The sequence below is a fragment of the Perna viridis genome, chromosome 4, assembly GCF_037379345.1.
Source record: "Perna viridis isolate PV_CMFRI_1.1 ecotype Kerala chromosome 4, ASM3737934v1, whole genome shotgun sequence".
Lineage (NCBI taxonomy): Eukaryota > Metazoa > Mollusca > Bivalvia > Mytilida > Mytilidae > Perna > Perna viridis.
In genome coordinates, this window is record NC_142448.1 from 49797905 (window position 1) to 49816480 (window position 18576).

The following is an 18576-nucleotide window of genomic DNA, read 5'->3' on the forward strand; positions in this document are numbered from 1 at the left end:
TCTGCCATATATCTCCAGACAGGAGCTTATATTGTATCAATGTAATGATTTTCAGTCAATTCAGTACATGTCTTTTCTTTCTATTTGAAGTAGTATGAGGAAGGTGAAACCTTAAACACTCCCAAAGAAACACCCAAGTCCTTTCATTAATTATTTATGATATACATTTTTACTTTCCTTACTCATAATCCTATTGTTATGGGCTGAACTGTTTTTATGCTCCAAAATGTCTTTAGGTCGAGTTGTTCATTATCAATAAGCTGATTACGTCATTTTCTTAAACATTTGGTAACCTGCAAGCCCGGGTATTATTTCTGTTTCACAAGTTTCTCTCAAATATAACCCTGGGTCACTAGTGACGTCTTCTGTCTTTTTATTAGCTGAGCGAATATGGCGATATTTTATTTACTTTATACACTTGTACATGTACATCCTAATATTCAAATTCAACAGAAATACGCTTAAAGGTTTTTATCTAATTACTCATATTTTTGCGACCCTAGGGTCGCTTATGATATTGACCAGGGAACCAGATTAAAACATTCGGGTGCCATGTTTTGACCATCCCTATCTTGGAAAAAAATCAGATTTGATTTGTATTTAATCATCGAAGCTAGCTTAAGTTTCCTAGACTGATGTGGTTCTAAATTGCATTTACCAAGTATACGAGAATGAAGCTGCCATGATGCAGTTTTTAAGCGCCTGATTTTATATGCACAAACCGGATATTGATGGTTTTTCTAGCCATATATATATACTGATCCCAGTTAATAATACAACCATTTACACTCCCTGTAGGAGCGTATTATTTTCATACATATACAATGCACAATTGTAGATCAAAAGCCAAAAAATAAAGTCTATTTCCTACTGCCCCACCTACATCATTATTTTTTCATGTGTCTAACATTTTATAGTAATTTTTGCTCAAGCACTGTTAAAATGTACATTGTTTCTCCATTACTGCAATGTAAAATGTTTCTGAAAAATAAAACAAGACATATTTATTTTTGGCCTAAGAACTACAAAAATGTACATGTATAGACAATTATTATAATAAATTGGTCACAACTACATGTAGCTGTATACTGTTATGCACATGTATAATATACATTGTAAAGTTAAATGAATAATGTTACAAGAATATTTTTATTCTCTCATTGATTCACATGCAGTGCATGTACTATGTACATTGTACATTTTACATGTATAGTTGTATGTGTGCAAATGTACCATACACATACACATGTACATTCCTATTTTGCCAGTAAAAAATTCTAATTAGCAGATCTAGGAACATTTTGCTTGAATTGACAGATATATCATATGTTTGCTTAATTAAATCTTTTTATACTTGCTCTTCTAAATGCAGTCCAATAAACTTTTTGTTTTTGGTAATTGAATTTTCTAAAGTTTAAATGTTTTTTGTATCTTGATTAGCTTGATATAGATCTTTGACCATGCATGAAATCTCGGTGAATATATTTGGCTAAACAGTAACTAAAACATTTCTTAATTTAGCATTAATATTGTTCTGTCATGTGTTTTATCAACACATAAGGCCAAAAATATAATAGTGATGTTTCCTGCTACCAGTGAAAAAAAATAGAGTAGTTATATGTACAAATGTTGGTATGGAAATCATTTTATTTTTCAAAAAGATTTTCCATTAAGTTAATGGGGAAATAATCTAGACTTTAACAAAACAAAAATGTACATAAAATGATTTGGGGTAGGTACATGTACTTGTAGTGTAGCAACTATCTGTTTTTAGATGTGACCTCCCATTGCCACCATCATATGGCATTTATTTACATTGTATCACAGTTGATTTGATTTGTTCATAATTGTAACAATGTTTCAGATTTTAACGCATGGAAAGAATTGGGATTGATTCTACATACGATGGGGACATAACCTTTGTAGGTTTAAACGGTCTGGGTCTGGCATGTCAGATAACTGCTAGTAGTCCTTAGTTTGTACAGTTGTGTAATTTGAATTTAATTTCTTTATTATTGTTCAGGAGTTGTAACAAGGGAATCAGACCTTTTTGAACTGATTTTTTGGTGTGTTTAATTGTGTAATATTTTTTTCCACAGTGCCCAGATTTTAAAGGGGGAAGGTTGTGATCACACCAAAGTACATTGTACTTTAACCCTGCCACATTTTTTGCACCTGTCCCAAGTCAGGAATTTCTTACCTCTGTACATGTATGTCTTGTTTTGTTTTCACCTTGAGTTTACTTTTTATGTTACACATTTATCAAGACATAGTTTAACAGAGGCGTAGCTCCTGAATCTGGATTAGTATTGCAGAAGTTACAAACACATGTTTGAACTTGTTTAAACTAGTTACTGAATAAAATATATGTACTAAAAATGCACCCTGTTTTTTTTATATTTCTAACAAGAATTTTAGGTATGGCATGCAACGTGTACCATACCAACAAAAAAATATTGGTACAGTGCTAGCCTTACCTGCCATACCAGCCATACCTGCAATACCAGCCATACCTGCCATACCCGTCATACCTGCCATACCTGCCATACCTGCCATACCAGCCATACCAGCCATACCTGCCATACCTGCCATACCTGCCATACCTGCCATACCAGCCATACCAGCCATACCTGCCATACCTGCCATACCTGCCATACCAGCCATACCTGCCATACCAGCCATACCAGCCATACCTGCCATACCAGCCATACCTGCCATACCTGCCATACCAGCCATACCTGCCATACCAGCCATACCTGCCATACCAGCCATACCAGCCATACCTGCCATACCAGCCATACCAGCAATACCTGCCATACCAGCCATACCTGCCATACCTGCCATACCTGCCTTACCAGCCATACCTGCCTACCTGCCATACCTGCCATACCTGCCATACCAGCCATACCAGTCATACCTGCCTACCTGCCATACCTGCCATACCAGCCATACCTGCCATACCTGCCACTAGCCTACAATTGTTTGCTCTTGCTTTATTATTGCAATTTACATTAAGATGAAAATTGAAGGACCAGGTGTCAGTTTCACAAAAAGTTGAAAGTTTGAAATTGATCGTAAGTTATGACGTCACAATGTTATTTTCTGTTGTGATGTCATTACTTATGATTAACTTAACACTTACATGTATGACTTATTGTGAAATTGACACCAGTGACTTGGTTTTAAACATACAAAAATGAAAATCATTCCTTGGTTCTTTGACCTTTCCACACCTCATATGAAGGTGCATTATCACCCATTTTTTTATCACCATACCCTCAATATTTCCCGATTTTGAAAACTGTACTATACAAAGAAAATGAAAAAAGAATATCTTTTTCTCCCAGGCATTTAATGTGACCCAAGAAGCAAAATGATTAGTTTGAATGGCCTAATGTATACATTATTATTTCATACATAACTGCATATTCCTTGTTATCTAGAATATTTTGTTACCTGATAAAGGTTCAAACAGAATTAGTTGTGATTTTTTTTTATTGATATGAATGACTTACATGTACATTCATAATGTACAAATGTACATGAAAAGAAGAGCTAAATAAGTAATACTTGATGAGATAGAGTTTTATTTTCTATCTTTATTCAAGTATAATTAACTTTTAATAAAAAAAAAATGTTTACAATACATGCTTATATGATTATACACATATACATGTACATGTATATGTACATCTGCATGTAAGTGATTGTGGAAACTGTATACTGTATACAGGTGTCTTACAATGTATGATAGCATACCCCCTAGGCCTATATTACATACTATTACCCTGTATCACACCCCTACTAGGAACACACTTGATTTATATGATTTAATGAACAAGACTTGTCAAAAGCTGTCTCGCATGCTGTATCAAACCTCACCAACCATTAAAACTTGGGCCTGTGACCCAAGGCATTATATCAGTTTGACATGGCAGAGGTATTTACTTATATGGTTTGTCTGTATTTTCTACGAATTTTGACTGTAAATTATGGTCTACGTATTATGAATATCTCCATACACTAGTACTTATGTTAAAATTTCACGAAGTTTGGGATTTTACGGTTTATTTTTGTAGAATACTGTGAAAGTATGTGTACTTTTATTCGTTGGTAGCAATTTTCGTCGTGTAGGAGAAAATGATCAATTCATTGATTCTTGAATTCGTTGATTTGACAGCTCCATCATACAAACCAATGGAAAAGTTCCTTTTTGTTGGGACAAAATTTCATGGTATATCAAACCCATGAAATCCATGCAAATTAGTACCCCACAGACAATAATACTTTCACAGTACGTTGAGCAATAAGGATTGTTACCAAGTAGTATAAACAGGTCTGACATATGATACAGATTTTGACATGTACATTGTATTCCGTATGTTTGATTTTTATCTTCCTGTTTATTTTTTTTTCTGTTAGGTTCTTGTTCCAGTTCTTTCCAATGACAAGAACCAGGAATCATGGCCACAGGTCATGGCAACAGACATCATCCAACATGTCAAGAGCGTAAAAAGCACAATGTTTGTGGTCACCGGACAGTCTAAAGGAAAGACACTACTACCACTTCCTGTTGGTAATGAGGATGTCAGTGAAGTAGATCCTGAGAGGTACATTATGTATATGTTCAGTCAAGTCAAGTTCCAAATTGAACTGAGCCAATTGCAAATCAAGAGAAAACTAGTTAGAATTGAATTAAAAATTTTTTTTACTCTAATGTATGATATTCATGTATACAACATGCATTTTGTTTATCCTGACTTTTCACAGATACATTATGCTGTTTTTCATGTCTGTATGTCCACACCTAAAATAATAAGTCACCAAAAACCCTATATTGGACTTTTTGTTTTCTTATTTTTCATTTTTGGGATGTGGGACTAGTAACCACCAAAATAGGAGGGAAAGGCAAATTCTGAACTTTTCTGCAGCTGTTACTTATAAATGTCACACAAGATCTTGCTTTTTAGCCCAGAGAAGTTTGATAGAAACCTGATCCATTCTATAGAGACTGTTGTTATCCATTGGACACATCAGATCAGGGAGGTTTTAAAGAAAGACTCTGCCCAACCTCTGCTGGATGGCCATAATCCAACACCTTTTGTTGAAATAGAGTTTTGGAAAAACAAAGCTACCAACTTGGAATGTATATTTGATCAGGTATTCAAGTTCAAATTCTTTATATATTAATCTTTTTGAAATTTCTGTCTGTCGCTGCAACATGGCAGAAGGATCTAGTAATAGTCTGTAATGTACTTATCATGTTGTATATGGTACAATGTACATGCTTATGAAATAAATCAGTTACAAACTTAACAAAGTCTTTGAAAGGAACAAACATTCTTTATGGAAATCAGTGTATTATTTTGCTCATATTTGAAAAAAAAAGATTTTGTGTAGCAGTCTACATATTGTATTCTACAGTAGCTCCTTTCTGATTTAAGCTGTTTTATGTATATTTCTGGCCTTAGAACTTGTAATGAGTGAAACAGTTTGTGTGTTATAGTAGAGCCTTCATTGTCTTAAAGAAAGTGTTTAACTTCTTATAATAAGGCCTAAAAAAATTTTGTGTTTCTGGTTACATCTCCTTCAAAATTAGTGTCAGTAGGTAAGGTTTTTTTGGGAAAAATTTATAGATTTGCAGGACATTGAAACCTATTGGTTTGCTGCCTCTATTATGACACCACTAAATACTGAACTTGTTGTAGCCACAGCCATGTTGCTTCATTTTTTTTTTTAATTTTGAACCTCCACATTCGAGAGCAAGGCGATTTTAGTAAAAATTGGTGACTGAAATGTCCAATATCCGTGTTTTTTTTTTTTGTATTTTGACAACATAAAACAATTAGAGTCGCTCAGGTTACCCGAAACACATAATTTTTTTAGGCCTTATACTAAGGATATTGCAAAGCTGAAGCAATCTGATTAGAATCAGGTGTTAGGATACGCTACATAAGGGAGCATAAGGCAATGAAGCGTATCCAACAGCTGATTTTAATCAGATTGAATGCTGAAGGTACAAGCAACAGGAAATCATTAGAGAAAAAATGCCAGGAATACCAAAGTGAACGTCATGATAACAAAAAATGCCAGGAATACCAAAGTGAACGTCATGATAACAAATAATGCCAGGAATACCAAAGTGAACGTCATGATAACAAAAAATGCCAGGAATACCAAAGTGAACGTCATGATAACAAAAAATGCCAGCAATACCAAAGTGAACGTCATGATAACAAAATTAAATGACACTAAACCATTTAAAAAAATACACGGAAAAATGAACATTCAACACAAAATTCTCTTAAAATATATAGTAACCTTAGGTGCTTTGGAAGGGTGAGCTTTCTCTTCTTGATATTAGTTTTGTTTAACTGAAATTCAAAACATCATTTGGGAAAAAAAGTGTGCAACGCTAGCTATACTGTATTTTTTTGAATGCTAATGAAACTGGATAAACTGTACAGAAAGCATGGATATAATAGGCAAGACAGATGATAGATTAATTTGAAAAAGAAAATAATGAAACTCATGAAATTATTTTATGTCTAAAAATATTATATCTGTACTTCCATTTGGAGTGTGGGTATACTGTTTTGCCTGTGTCCATCATTCTGTCATTCTGTAACACATTTTTTTTTGGTTTTAGTTGAGAGATCCTAAAGTAAGGAAGATGGCAGAAATGTTAGAAGCATCGCAGAGCAGTTATTTCCCTGTCTTTAAGGAGATTTTCAGGGAAGTGAATGAAGGTATATTTATGGTGTTTGCTTTCAGGGACAAAGAAATTGAGTGGAATATACATGTAGTAATTTCTGATAAACAGAATAACCTTAGTATTGAACGTCTTGAAAGAACATTACGTGTCACCCTAATGGGCTACAGTACACCCAGTGATGGAGGATTCTCTTACTTTTATTTTGGTGTCCAGTAGATCACAGAGTTTTACAGAGTCCATTCCTAAATCCTCCAAGTGTTTTCTCTCATCTGGGAGTATTTTATTGTATTTTTGGGAGTATTTTGGAGTTACTCCAAGTACTTTATTACCTTGTGTATTGTAATCATGTTCACCTGACAGGTAAGACAGGATGTAGGCAGTACTTCAAAGGATAATCAGGGCAATAAAAAACTCCCAGCTGGGAGTACATTTGTGTATTTTATTGCCTTTTGGAGGAAGTATGCCAAGATTACTCTGGGATTTTTATGGCATTTTGGGGAATTTCCTGGAGTCACACTGAAAAGTGACACCAAAATGGGAGTTTGAGAATCTGTACTGTCTGGTTGTACTGTAACAATGGTATTCCCTGTCTCAACTTCAAAACTGCCGTTTTTGACAATTCACCAACAGTAAGATACTAAACACTAAAACATGTGTACTTAAACTTTCTATCATAAACATTAAGCATTTATTCTGTACTTCTGCAATTGTACTTGTAATATTTTAATAAAGAAAGAAATGAAATTACAGTAGAACAGAAAATAAAAAAAAATTGCTTTGATCGCAAAGAATGATTTGAACCAAAATAAGACCAACTTTTAGAGGTTATTTTTATCCTTTCAGCTCTAGAGGAAGCACAGGAGATAAACATGTTCCTGAGACCATTGAGACACCATTTTGAGGACTATGAACAGAAGGACTTCGATGAGAGTGCTCCCTTACTTCCACCCTTGATGCACACTGTCTGTCTTACTTGGGTCCATTCTGCATTCTATAGATCTCCAGGGAGAATTATTGTTCTCCTTCAGGAGATCTGTAACATGCTAATTAATCAGGTATAACATTAAAACAGACTTCAGTTCAATGTGTAAAATAGATTGCAGTACAATATGTAAACAGAATTCAGTACAATATGTAAATAGATTGCAGTACATTATGTCAACAGAATTCAGTAGAATATGTAAACAGAATTCAATACAATATGTAAACAGAATTCAGTACAATATGTAAATAGATTGCAGTATAATATGTCAACAGAATTCAGTATGACATGTAAAACAATTTCATAATATCTTAATAAGACATGCATTTAGCTTGCTTTGAGTTAAAACAGTTGATAGCATGTGTAAATCTAGAACATCTTTTTCTTAGAAAAACTTGGTACAGTAGTGTTCATTTATAACGTACAGGTTTATAACGAATTCCCAGTCCTAGTGCTTTAAAACTAATGTATTTCATCATTGATATAACAAATTTGTTATAGTGAAATCAGGTATATAACGAAGTATTTCTTATGGCCCGGCGACAGATTTATTGCTAAGTTTGCCTGGATAAAACAAAGAGTCAATTTAATTGATATGTAAACATCGGACACCAGTTGTCTGCAACTCACAGTAACTGATTAATCAACAATTTCACGATTAATGAACACACAGTTAGGAGATCAGCTAATCTTACCAGTATTTTTGTTTTATTACTCATTAAAATATCAATAAAATAATGACAAGCCATTGAAAAATTTAGCCCAAGAACATCCCAGATTGTGAACTTGTATCACTTTTGATTTAATGATTATGTTTGTTGGTAATTCCATCAAAATGATAGTTTTTCACGCTTCAAGCGGTCGAATAAGCTGTGTTAATTACTGCAGACTTGAAAAGGTTTGATGAATAAAATTCTTCACAAAATTGAAATTCCAATATAAATAGAAAGGGAACTGATCTCGATACTATGCAACAGTTTAACCATGTGAGGCTTATCCTCGTTCAAAAACAATTGTTTCCTTTTTTATTCATTATTTATAATTAATACACATTAAAAAACAATTATATAATTTACTGCTAGAAAAAACGCATCAATATTTCTACGTCTTAAGCGTTAATGGCACTTTAAAAAAAACAAAAGGGGACATAATCGTAATTTTGAAAAAAAGTTTCTGATATAACGAACAATGCATATATCGAAGTAACTAAGACAGTCCCCTGAGATTCATTATAAACGAAATCTACTGTACATGTATGAAGCCTATTGTGATGAGATGATTTGCTAATTTGCTTTTATTTGACAATTTTTTCAATGATTATCACAGGGAATGATTTAATTGGCAGATTTGTAACCCATTGAACAGTTGTTTTTTTTAGATCTTTTGTACTGTTGTTTTTTTTTTTTTATTACATGTCCTACCATCTTCATAATATTTGCTGAAAAAAGTTCCCCTAAAGAATTCTTTCTTTTATGATACGTTTCTCAACTAGCAACCATGAAATTTGGAATTTAATATATTCACTGAAAATTTTATCTTTACCATTTGGAGTGGAGAAATACATTCAACTGTCCTAAATGAAGCAGTCTGATTGAAATTAAACCTTGAGTTGTTCTGTTAAGTCACTAAAGGCAGGCAGGAATGATGTTAGATCCTACATGGAGTGACCTAATGAAGCAATTAGTAGTCTAACTTTTAATAAGATTAAAATATGAGGCAAAATATATATGTTCCTGTTAAATTGTTTTAGGCTAGGGCATTCTTGGATCCATCAGATATTTTTAACCCAGATATTGACCCCAGGGAGACCAAGGAAAAGGTTGAAAGTGCCGTCAGTGTACTCAATTCCTTCAAACAGACATACCAGGATCATAAAGCTAAGCTCCACTCATACTTCACAGGTGACCAGGATCCTGTTGAATGGGAGTTCACACCAAAACTGGTCTTTCCGAGGTTTGACAAGTTTATTGGAAGGCTTAACCTGATTGTGGTAAGTTCAAAGAAAATCAGAAGCCTGCAAAAGAATGACAAATATTTTCTTTGCATATTTCTCCAGTAATTCAGACTATAATATGATGCAGGTGTAACCTGTAAGAGGAGGAAGTTAAATATATTGGCATTTTTAGAACAATTAAGAATAATTATGCCTTCTACAGTTTTGCATTACCTAAGATTTAATTTTCTCATACTACTTGAATAGTAACATTATAAAACTTTTAGGTGTGAGTTGTAAACTGTTACATTTTGTTTTAGTTAAAGGTACGAAAGTCTTTAGATACTTATACTCTGTATTATTGGTTACTGACTGTGATTTTATTACACGAACTAATGTTATCAATTTAGGTTTCCAGGTTATGTGCTGATGTTAATTTTAACTCGTCAGAATAGACATATTTACATTTGTGTATGCCATTGAAGAAAATAATATATTTTCCTGCTGTTTTCTTACTGAATTCTCCTTCAACGTAAAGATCAATGATGTCACAATTTAAAATTACATTGTTTCATTGACGTCAAAAGGTTTTTTGGAGACAAATCTGGGGTCATTCAGAGCAAAATGACAAGCATTAATTCATGTATGAAATCAGGCATCTGTGCTTATAAGGTCATTGGTTAAATTTGTATTAATATTAAATATTCGCTCATTTACTTCCATTTTTCCATTCATTGAATTTCATAACATAGTTTTTTTTTTATGAAAAGAAATAGCTGAAATGTTTCTTTCTGTTGATCAACATCTATAAAAAGTAAAATTCTATGTAAATTTAAAAGCTATTAGATATTTCTTGTTACAATTTGGTTTAATTCATTTGAATACATTATAATAAGTTTTGAGATAGCTGTTTTAGTGATCCTTTTGGTTTAACAAATTCTTAAGTGTTCTTTGAATATTGTCATTGCAAATTATAGCTATCAAATAATGTACAAATGAATAAAAGTTTTACAGTAAATATCCCTTTATTTTTGTGTGTTATTTATTTTGGCTAATTTTGCGAAGTAGAAAAAAAGGCAAAAATAAAAATTACAGGCATAAGGTCTAATAATATAATACACCACTGAGGGAGTGTTAGACGTGAAATTGTATATCTGCAAACTTTTAACATCCTGATTTGTGAAAAAAAAAGTTTCTGTAAAAATAAATTGGTTTACATTAAGTATTGCATCTGTCTTGTGGTAAGAAATAGCATTATTTAATTTCTAAACAACTTTTTGTTACCATCAACTCTGTTGATTTTAAGAGTTGTTATGACAACTTAAAATACATTTTTTAAAATAACTTATAGGAAATGTTTGGTACAGTGAGTGAGTTTATGAAGCTAGAGAGAATAGAGATTGGTGGAATCAAAGGGAAAGCACTAAGTCAACATGTTTTGCAACTGTTCGAAGAGTTTAATGCTGTGTTCAGAGATTTCACCTCAATCAAATATGATTGCATGGATCCTTTGGATAAGGTAGGACAGAAAAAAATGTCTATATGGCCATTCAAATTTAATTCCTTGATTCTCAGACCATTATTTATGAAAATCGTAGTTTTCCTAAATTGATAACAATTTGTTTGTTGCATAACATGGTAACATAATGCAATACCTTTGGAAGAACTTATGATAAGGAATATCAATAAACTATGTGTTTTAATACCATATTTAGAGTTTTCCTTTCCTTGTTTGTCTACCCAGACTTGACTTTATATGAGCAACACGGTGGGTGTTTCTAGAAAAGCAGAGGATGCTTACCCTACTGGTGCACCTGGTTCATGCTCCTAGTTTTTAGTGTGGAGTCCAAGTTGCTCATTTGCTTTTGTTACTTTGTATGTATGATTTTTTAGTTACTTCATTTTCTTTGTTGTGATTGTCTGTTTTCCATGTCTGGTCTTTGTCCCTGGATTACATTCTTTTGATTACTGCTAAAACCTTGGTTCCCTTGATTACTCTTTACATGACAAAAAGGTCTTGATGAATATACCCTATTATTCATAGTTTTTAAGATTTTATGACATTACCAATATTTAAGAAATTCTTAACTTGAATTAAGTTTTTGATTTTGTTGTGTTTTCCAGTACCATGACCTGTTGGAATCAAAAATGCAAAATATCTTTCAATCTTTTCCTTGGTAGCTTAAAGGGAAGTAGCACTACTAGAGAAACAAGATTTTGATACAACATGTTTGCATTTGTTTGAAAATAATGAAAAAAAAACCTTACATGTAATTCTTTTTTTCCTAATATTTGTTAAGCATACTACATCTGCTCATTCCTGAAGACTTTGTATTGAAATCAAAGCAGTATTTTCACAGTACCTTATTTCTATAATGATTAATGACAGTTTTGAAGTCAAAACTGAAAATAAAACATAAAGCCTGTTTAGGCAAGATTGTAAAGCTCAGTCTGACAACATTTTCTGTTTATTGATATCAACACTATTCATTTGATGCAATGTTCTTATTAGATATTGTTTATATGTTTTGGTATCATGGCAGTAGTCTGATATTGAAATGATGAGATTGAATTGTCTATAATTTGTAAATTCTCTGTGATATTTTTATTTTGTACAGATGCTGTTTTGAGTGACATGTTGACACTTATAACTGCACCAGATTTGGGGAGAAGCACAAGGTTGATTTAATGATAGCTACAGGATTTATTTTTTTCAAAAAGCACTTACATGTAAACCAAAAAATTTAAGTCCACATTTTCAACTGCAATTCAGGCTGCATAATCATGATTTGTTTGTAATTCAGAGTTAATGTGTGAAAAATACTAGTCATAAAGCAAAAAAAAGAAAACCAAACAAAAACTATCATCACTCTTATCCATAAAGAATTATAAACTAACCTTTCACCTCCTGACCACTAAGCTATGGCTTTTCATGAAACAAAACATGGTTAATTCTGCTGTCTTGGGTTTCAAACTGAGATTTTCCTCAAATCCTTGAGTTAGTCCTCAATCTTCAATTTCAAGTGATTTGATGAGTCAATATTTGAGTCGAGGAAGGATATGCGGATAATCTCAATTTGAGTTTTTTTTTAAACAGGGCACTGAACTGGTAGCATTTCCTAAGATAGATCATACCTATTTCACTGAGCATTCTTTTCTGTCATCTTGCAAATACATACAAATGTATGTGTTTTCGATTAGCAAATTATGTTTGAAATGATGTAAAATATTGTCTTTAAATTATTCAAAAAGGATTTTTGATATAAACGTTTATGTGGTAAAATTACCAACATTAATTCTAAAAACCCTCTTTGAAGGGGGAGATAATTGGCTAGAAATGTAATGGGGAATTTTAGTTTTTTTATATTAAAAAGTTTTGTAACCCCTGATTTTCCTTTTTAATCTGATATAATATTAGATAAGTGTTATTTAAGACATGCTTTATACCAGTTTTTTAATAGTTAGTGAAACATTGAATTTATATAAACATTGTAAAAAAATTGCCTATATATATACTCAATTTTCTCAAAATGAAGTTTGGGGACCTTCTGTTTTTAATTTCAAAATTTTACAGTATATTCATTCAGTCTCATTTTGTAGAAAAAGTAGGAAAATCAGTATGCTACAAGTATTAGGCCTACTGGAATGAGTCAAGTAGCAGTCTTTGTAACAATCATGCAAATTCTGTAATATTTGATACATGTCAATACAGGCTACACATTTTTAATTTTGTTGTTATGTTGTTTTTTGGTTCTTTATGATGAAATGTATTATCATTCATTCCAATGTGTCTGCTCATAGAAGATAATCAACATTGACAATCCTACAGTTTCTATTGTAATTTAGTCTCATTTACAGAGTTATCTCCCTGAATTTTGAATTCTACAGTACATTATGCATAATTTTTATCTAATAAGGACAAGTGTTATATGAAAAGCCACATGTTAATTTCTGTTTACTATAACATTTTATACAAAATATCAAACATGAAAATATGAAGGCTTTCCAACCATGAATCACATTTTGCATGATTCTTTCCTGGAGTGCTACTTAATTCTTAGAATTTGTGAAGTACAAGTTAATTTAAAAATCATGCAGAGGGAAATAAGTCCACATTGTTTTGTAACTTTTGTTAATTGTGTTAACACATCCAGATGTCAGAATCAAGAATTACATTAACTAATGAATTAGATTTAAAAAGTGGAAATTGTAAAGTCTTGTGTAGGTGGTAATTTTTCAGTAAAATTCCATATACTCATTCAACATATTCAACATTTTCAGATATCTTTAACATATGTAAGTGTGACATTTTTTTAAGAATAAAGGTTGTTTAGAATTGTGAAAAAGTAACCTCTTATCACCTTTTTATCTTTATTTTCTTGATTCTTAGTTTGGATTGTACTTAAACTGTTTCGACAGCCATTTCAGTTCTGGAAAACTTCAAATTCATTAATGTTATTTTAATTTTTTTGTTTCTTTTATACTTTTCCAAAGAGTTGAGTGCAAACATCAATTCTTTGAAATGTTTCAAAATTTGAAAGAAAAAGAAAAAAATTACACTTCAGTTAGCAAATTAGATAAATTTGAGATACATGGATTTCTATAAAATTTTCACAGGTGCTCATGTTTAAATCTTTGTCATCCTTAATTAAGTAGATAGATTTTTGATTCTACAAATAGAATTTTAGAAAAAAAACACCCGCTCTAACCATTGAAAGTTGTTAGAGAATGCCAAATTTTATTGAAAAATGCCAAGAATTGAAATAACTCATAACTTCATTAACCATAAAGTTACTGAATTTGTTAACAGTTACTAAATACAATTATGTTAACAAATTTGGAGTTTTCCAGAACGGATTTAAGAATAATGCACTTTTGTACATGTAATGATGTACCAAAAGTCAAAAGTATTATTGACAGCACAACAATATGCTCTCACATATTTTACATTCCTCATATTTATTTTATTGGTGGTTAATCATTGTGCAACCATGCACCCTCTCACTTTCTCAACAATACTGCATACATATACACGCACATACTTTGTAGATTTCTTTGATTTAAATTTTTCAACTGCTGAGATTTTGCACTCCAAAATCTTACAAAAATGAGTAACTTTGTTACAAAAAGCTTGGCTCCCACTGAACAGATTGGTTTGAAATTTTGTATGTGGCTTTATATGCGTGTAGATGGGTCATTTGTTGTAAGTAATTTTGGTTGTTGACCGATATCAACTTTCTACTCAAGTGGGAGTATACCTAGCATGGCAACTCATGCAACATCATGTTTTAATTCGAAGAAAAAATTGCTTTGCCTTTTCAATTAACTTTACAAATTAACTTTTTCTAATAGATTATATATTTGTTGAATTTTTGCAGGAATTTATTAAAGACTATGGTATTTTCAAAGGGAAGATTGCAGATTTTGACAGGAGGTTAGGCACTATCTGTTGTCAGGCTTTTGATGATTGTGGTTCCGTTGAGTCTGTATTTAAGGTACATGTATTATATGAAATAGAATATTTTGTAAGATAAATTAAATTGTATGCTTATAGTTTGTGTGATTACAAATGTACTCTTTAAACGTATGTTTAATGCTTTTTGCCTATTTGAAAAAAAATGCTTTAAATAAATGTTACCAGGCCTGTCCAATAATTTCTTTCATACCTTATTTTTGGTCCATACAAACCCTTTTGTATCATTTCCTGGAACAATTTGAATAACTGCTTCATAATATAACCTACAGCAACACTGAAAAAAAATATTTTAGCAGGTCTATTTAAGAATTACAAGGATTTAAAAGGGTTTTGAAATCTTTTAAGATCTTTCATGCTAGAGAAATATAAAATTAAAAAGAAAAAAAATAGATGGGTCATTGTACTTGCTTTTGAGATGTAAGCATTTGAAATGTTGGCAGGAAAAGAATTTCTTTTGACTTTCCATAGGTTTTTTCTTAGTATGGCCACTGAAGAGTTAACTAGGATTTCATAAAAAAAAACTTTTCAAAAAACATTTTAAGGTGTGTTTAATGAAATAATGAGAAGAAAAGCAGGGGGTCACTAGGCAAAAATAATAATACTATGAAATGGATAAAACCAGAGGAGTCTGAAAATCTGATGATTATGTGCTGAACATGACCAGCAAACATCCTTAACAATAATTTGTTGATATTTCTTTGATACGTGTATCTCTAATTCTCTTGTTACATGTGCAAGATTGATTTTGACATTGAATGAAGTCTCTGTAAGATTCAACTTTCTGACTTAGTATTGTACAACTAAAAATATGAGATGAGGCATTTAATTTGATTGATGAATATTGAATGGTGGTGATTCCATAAACTTACTGACTTTGCCTTATTGTGTCAGCCATGTTTTTACTGTTGTATTATCTCCAGTATGCGTCCAAAGTGTTTATAACAAGTGATCAAGTCATATTAGAATTCTTTTAAAGTCAACTGAACATTTTGACTTTAGCCACAGCAACTTAGGAACTCAGAATGTTATTGGCAGTTCAAGAGAAAGCTCTTTGTTTACCAAACAACACAAACACAGTAAAAAAGGTACTAAGGGGGCAGAGGTGCAAGGGTTTGTGAGGGCGGAGATGACATTCTCCATTTCTTCTATCTAGCCAGGACATTGGTTGACTAACAAACTCAAACCACACAATGCATCTTTTCATGTGTTTTTCTATTTTCAGTTCATTGACATCATGGGTTCTTTGCTAGAGAGAGATTTAGTGAAGTTAGATTTTGACAACAGGTATCCAAGGATTGTCGACATGATGCATGATGAACTAGACATAGCCAAAGTATTATTTGATAAACAGATGGCTCGGAAGAAAGAAGGCAAAATGATGCTTAATAAAAACATGCCTCTGGTATCAGGTAGTTTACGCTGGTCTGCGGAAATCTTGGCTAGAATATCTGGACCTATGGCTGATTTCAAGCACATTCAACACCCGTAAGTTACCAAATATGAATTAAAGCATGGTCTGTCTGCAAAACTGTGAGAATAGACTTCAAGATTTAATGTTAAAAAATTAACCAAATTTAAGTTTGTTGTAATGAAAAAATAATTGATAAGAACTAGCATCACATTGATACATCCGGAAGTAGCTAGTTGTTTATACAATACATTGGTGGAATATGCAAACATGCAATATCCTAAAAAAAACATCAACAAGGTTATGTACAGTCACTGAACAGATCTGATCAACTACTGGATGGGCCCATGACTGATAACTTACTTATTACAAATTAATAAATGATGACCACTGACCAGTCTGATCATGGTTTTGTTAAATTAAAGATGATTGATTCATTTACATTTCATACCATGAATATACAGCAGAACCTCTCAGAAATGGCCCTCTAACCAGCGTCCACTCGTTTTATGTCGACTATATTTCCATTGCATTTTGAACTTGTAGTGCATATTGACCCCTAATAAACGGCCACCCCTCTAAAGCAATCAGCAGCCATGACTTTGATTGAAAACTGAAGATCTAGCCTCACGTATGTGGCCATGTTTGTTTACTCATTACAATACGAAAAACTTTTCTATTAATATTTTTTTTTCAAATTCTATAAGAATTGTGTCAATTATTTCATATGATTTTTATTGGTTGAAAAATGAGTTTTAAGTTTTTACTTCATTTCAGGTGCATGAAAACCAACCATGCTTTGTTGGTGTTTAGTAAATATGAAGAAATGTGTGGACTTCTTGATAAGTAAGTATGGAAAACTTTTGTAGTTCTTGTAACATTGTGCTATGTACCTGAATATAAACAGTTTAACAACATAAATTGTCTGATTATTTCTTGTTTGTGAATGTTGATTAGTGAAAGAGTAATCAAGGGAAGCAAGACTCCAGCAGAAACCAAATGAATGCAATCCAGGGACAAAGACCAGACATGGAAAACAGACAAACACAACAAAGAACATAAAGTAACTAAAATAATACATACAAAGTAACAAAAGTAAATGAGTAACTCAGACTCCACTTAAAACTGGAAGCATGGACCATGTGGGACAATCAAGCCAAGATTTTTATAGTACAAAATCATATGACATGAAATACCAATAGCAGGACTAATTATTTTACAATATTTACTGTATCTTAATACTTTTTTTGTATAGGTGGAATAATGAGGCATACAAGGACTGGATTAGTGGAGTTGACCAAATCTGTGCATTTAACCTCAAACAGTCACTGATCAAACGAGATACTGAAACCAAACTCATTAAGGTAAACTTTGATCCTCAACTCACTGCTGTTCTTCGTGAAGTGAAGTATTTGGAAGATGACGAAACTAAAGAAATTCCTGAATCAGCAAAAAGTGTCTACCAACATTATGACACATTGTGGAAATTTACGACTACCCTTGATATGACAGTGAGGCTGTACAATAAAGTTCGGGAAACTGTGTTAGATGTGGAGTACCCCCTGATCGCTGGTCAATTAGAGGCAATTGATGATCAATTAAAGGATGCTGAAGAAACCCTTAACTGGGAAAATGAAGGTATAGAGGACTGTTTTTAATACATGTAGATTCTCATGAATTATTTCCACTTGAGAAATTTAAAATTTATTCCTCTGGACCATGTTGTTCAAAACTGTGTCTGCTGAATAAATACTTTATCCACTGGATAACTTGTATAGATCACATTAGACTTATCCATTGGATAATTTGGTTCAGCAAATAGATCTTTTTAACAACTGTTCTCTGTGTGTCAGTTTGGTTAAATATTTGTATGTTTTGAGATATAACATGATTGTTCAGCAAATAGGTGACTGTACTACCATGCAATACTCTTAGAATACTGCTTGTAATTTGTCTGTAGTTTTAAATGCTGTAGATTCTATGATAAAGCTTGTGTGAATTGTTCCAATACATTTTATGGTAGTATTTATCTTCTAGTGTTTATAAATTATTAGAAAAGGCA

General features: G+C 32.2%; 1 protein-coding gene across 3 annotated transcripts in view; it reads left to right on the plus strand.

Moving 5' to 3' along the window:
• The window catches only part of LOC148620402 (dynein beta chain, ciliary-like), a 58205-nt gene that overhangs the window by 1100 nt on the left and 38529 nt on the right, over positions 1-18576 (plus strand). For 2 of the 3 annotated variants that reach the window (XM_088581261.1, XM_088581260.1), the window contains 10 exons: positions 4423-4610; positions 4971-5160; positions 6650-6749; positions 7559-7770; positions 9448-9687; positions 10982-11149; positions 15009-15125; positions 16329-16591; positions 17292-17360; positions 17770-18152. In XM_088581261.1, coding sequence (XP_088437387.1) covers positions 4477-4610; positions 4971-5160; positions 6650-6749; positions 7559-7770; positions 9448-9687; positions 10982-11149; positions 15009-15125; positions 16329-16591; positions 17292-17360; positions 17770-18152 — 1876 coding nt within the window. In that variant the 5' untranslated portion in view covers positions 4423-4476. Of the gene's footprint in view, positions 1-4422; positions 4611-4970; positions 5161-6649; positions 6750-7558; positions 7771-9447; positions 9688-10981; positions 11150-12249; positions 12310-15008; positions 15126-16328; positions 16592-17291; positions 17361-17769; positions 18153-18576 lie in introns of those variants that run through there. The other variant, XM_088581262.1, reaches the window with a different exon arrangement.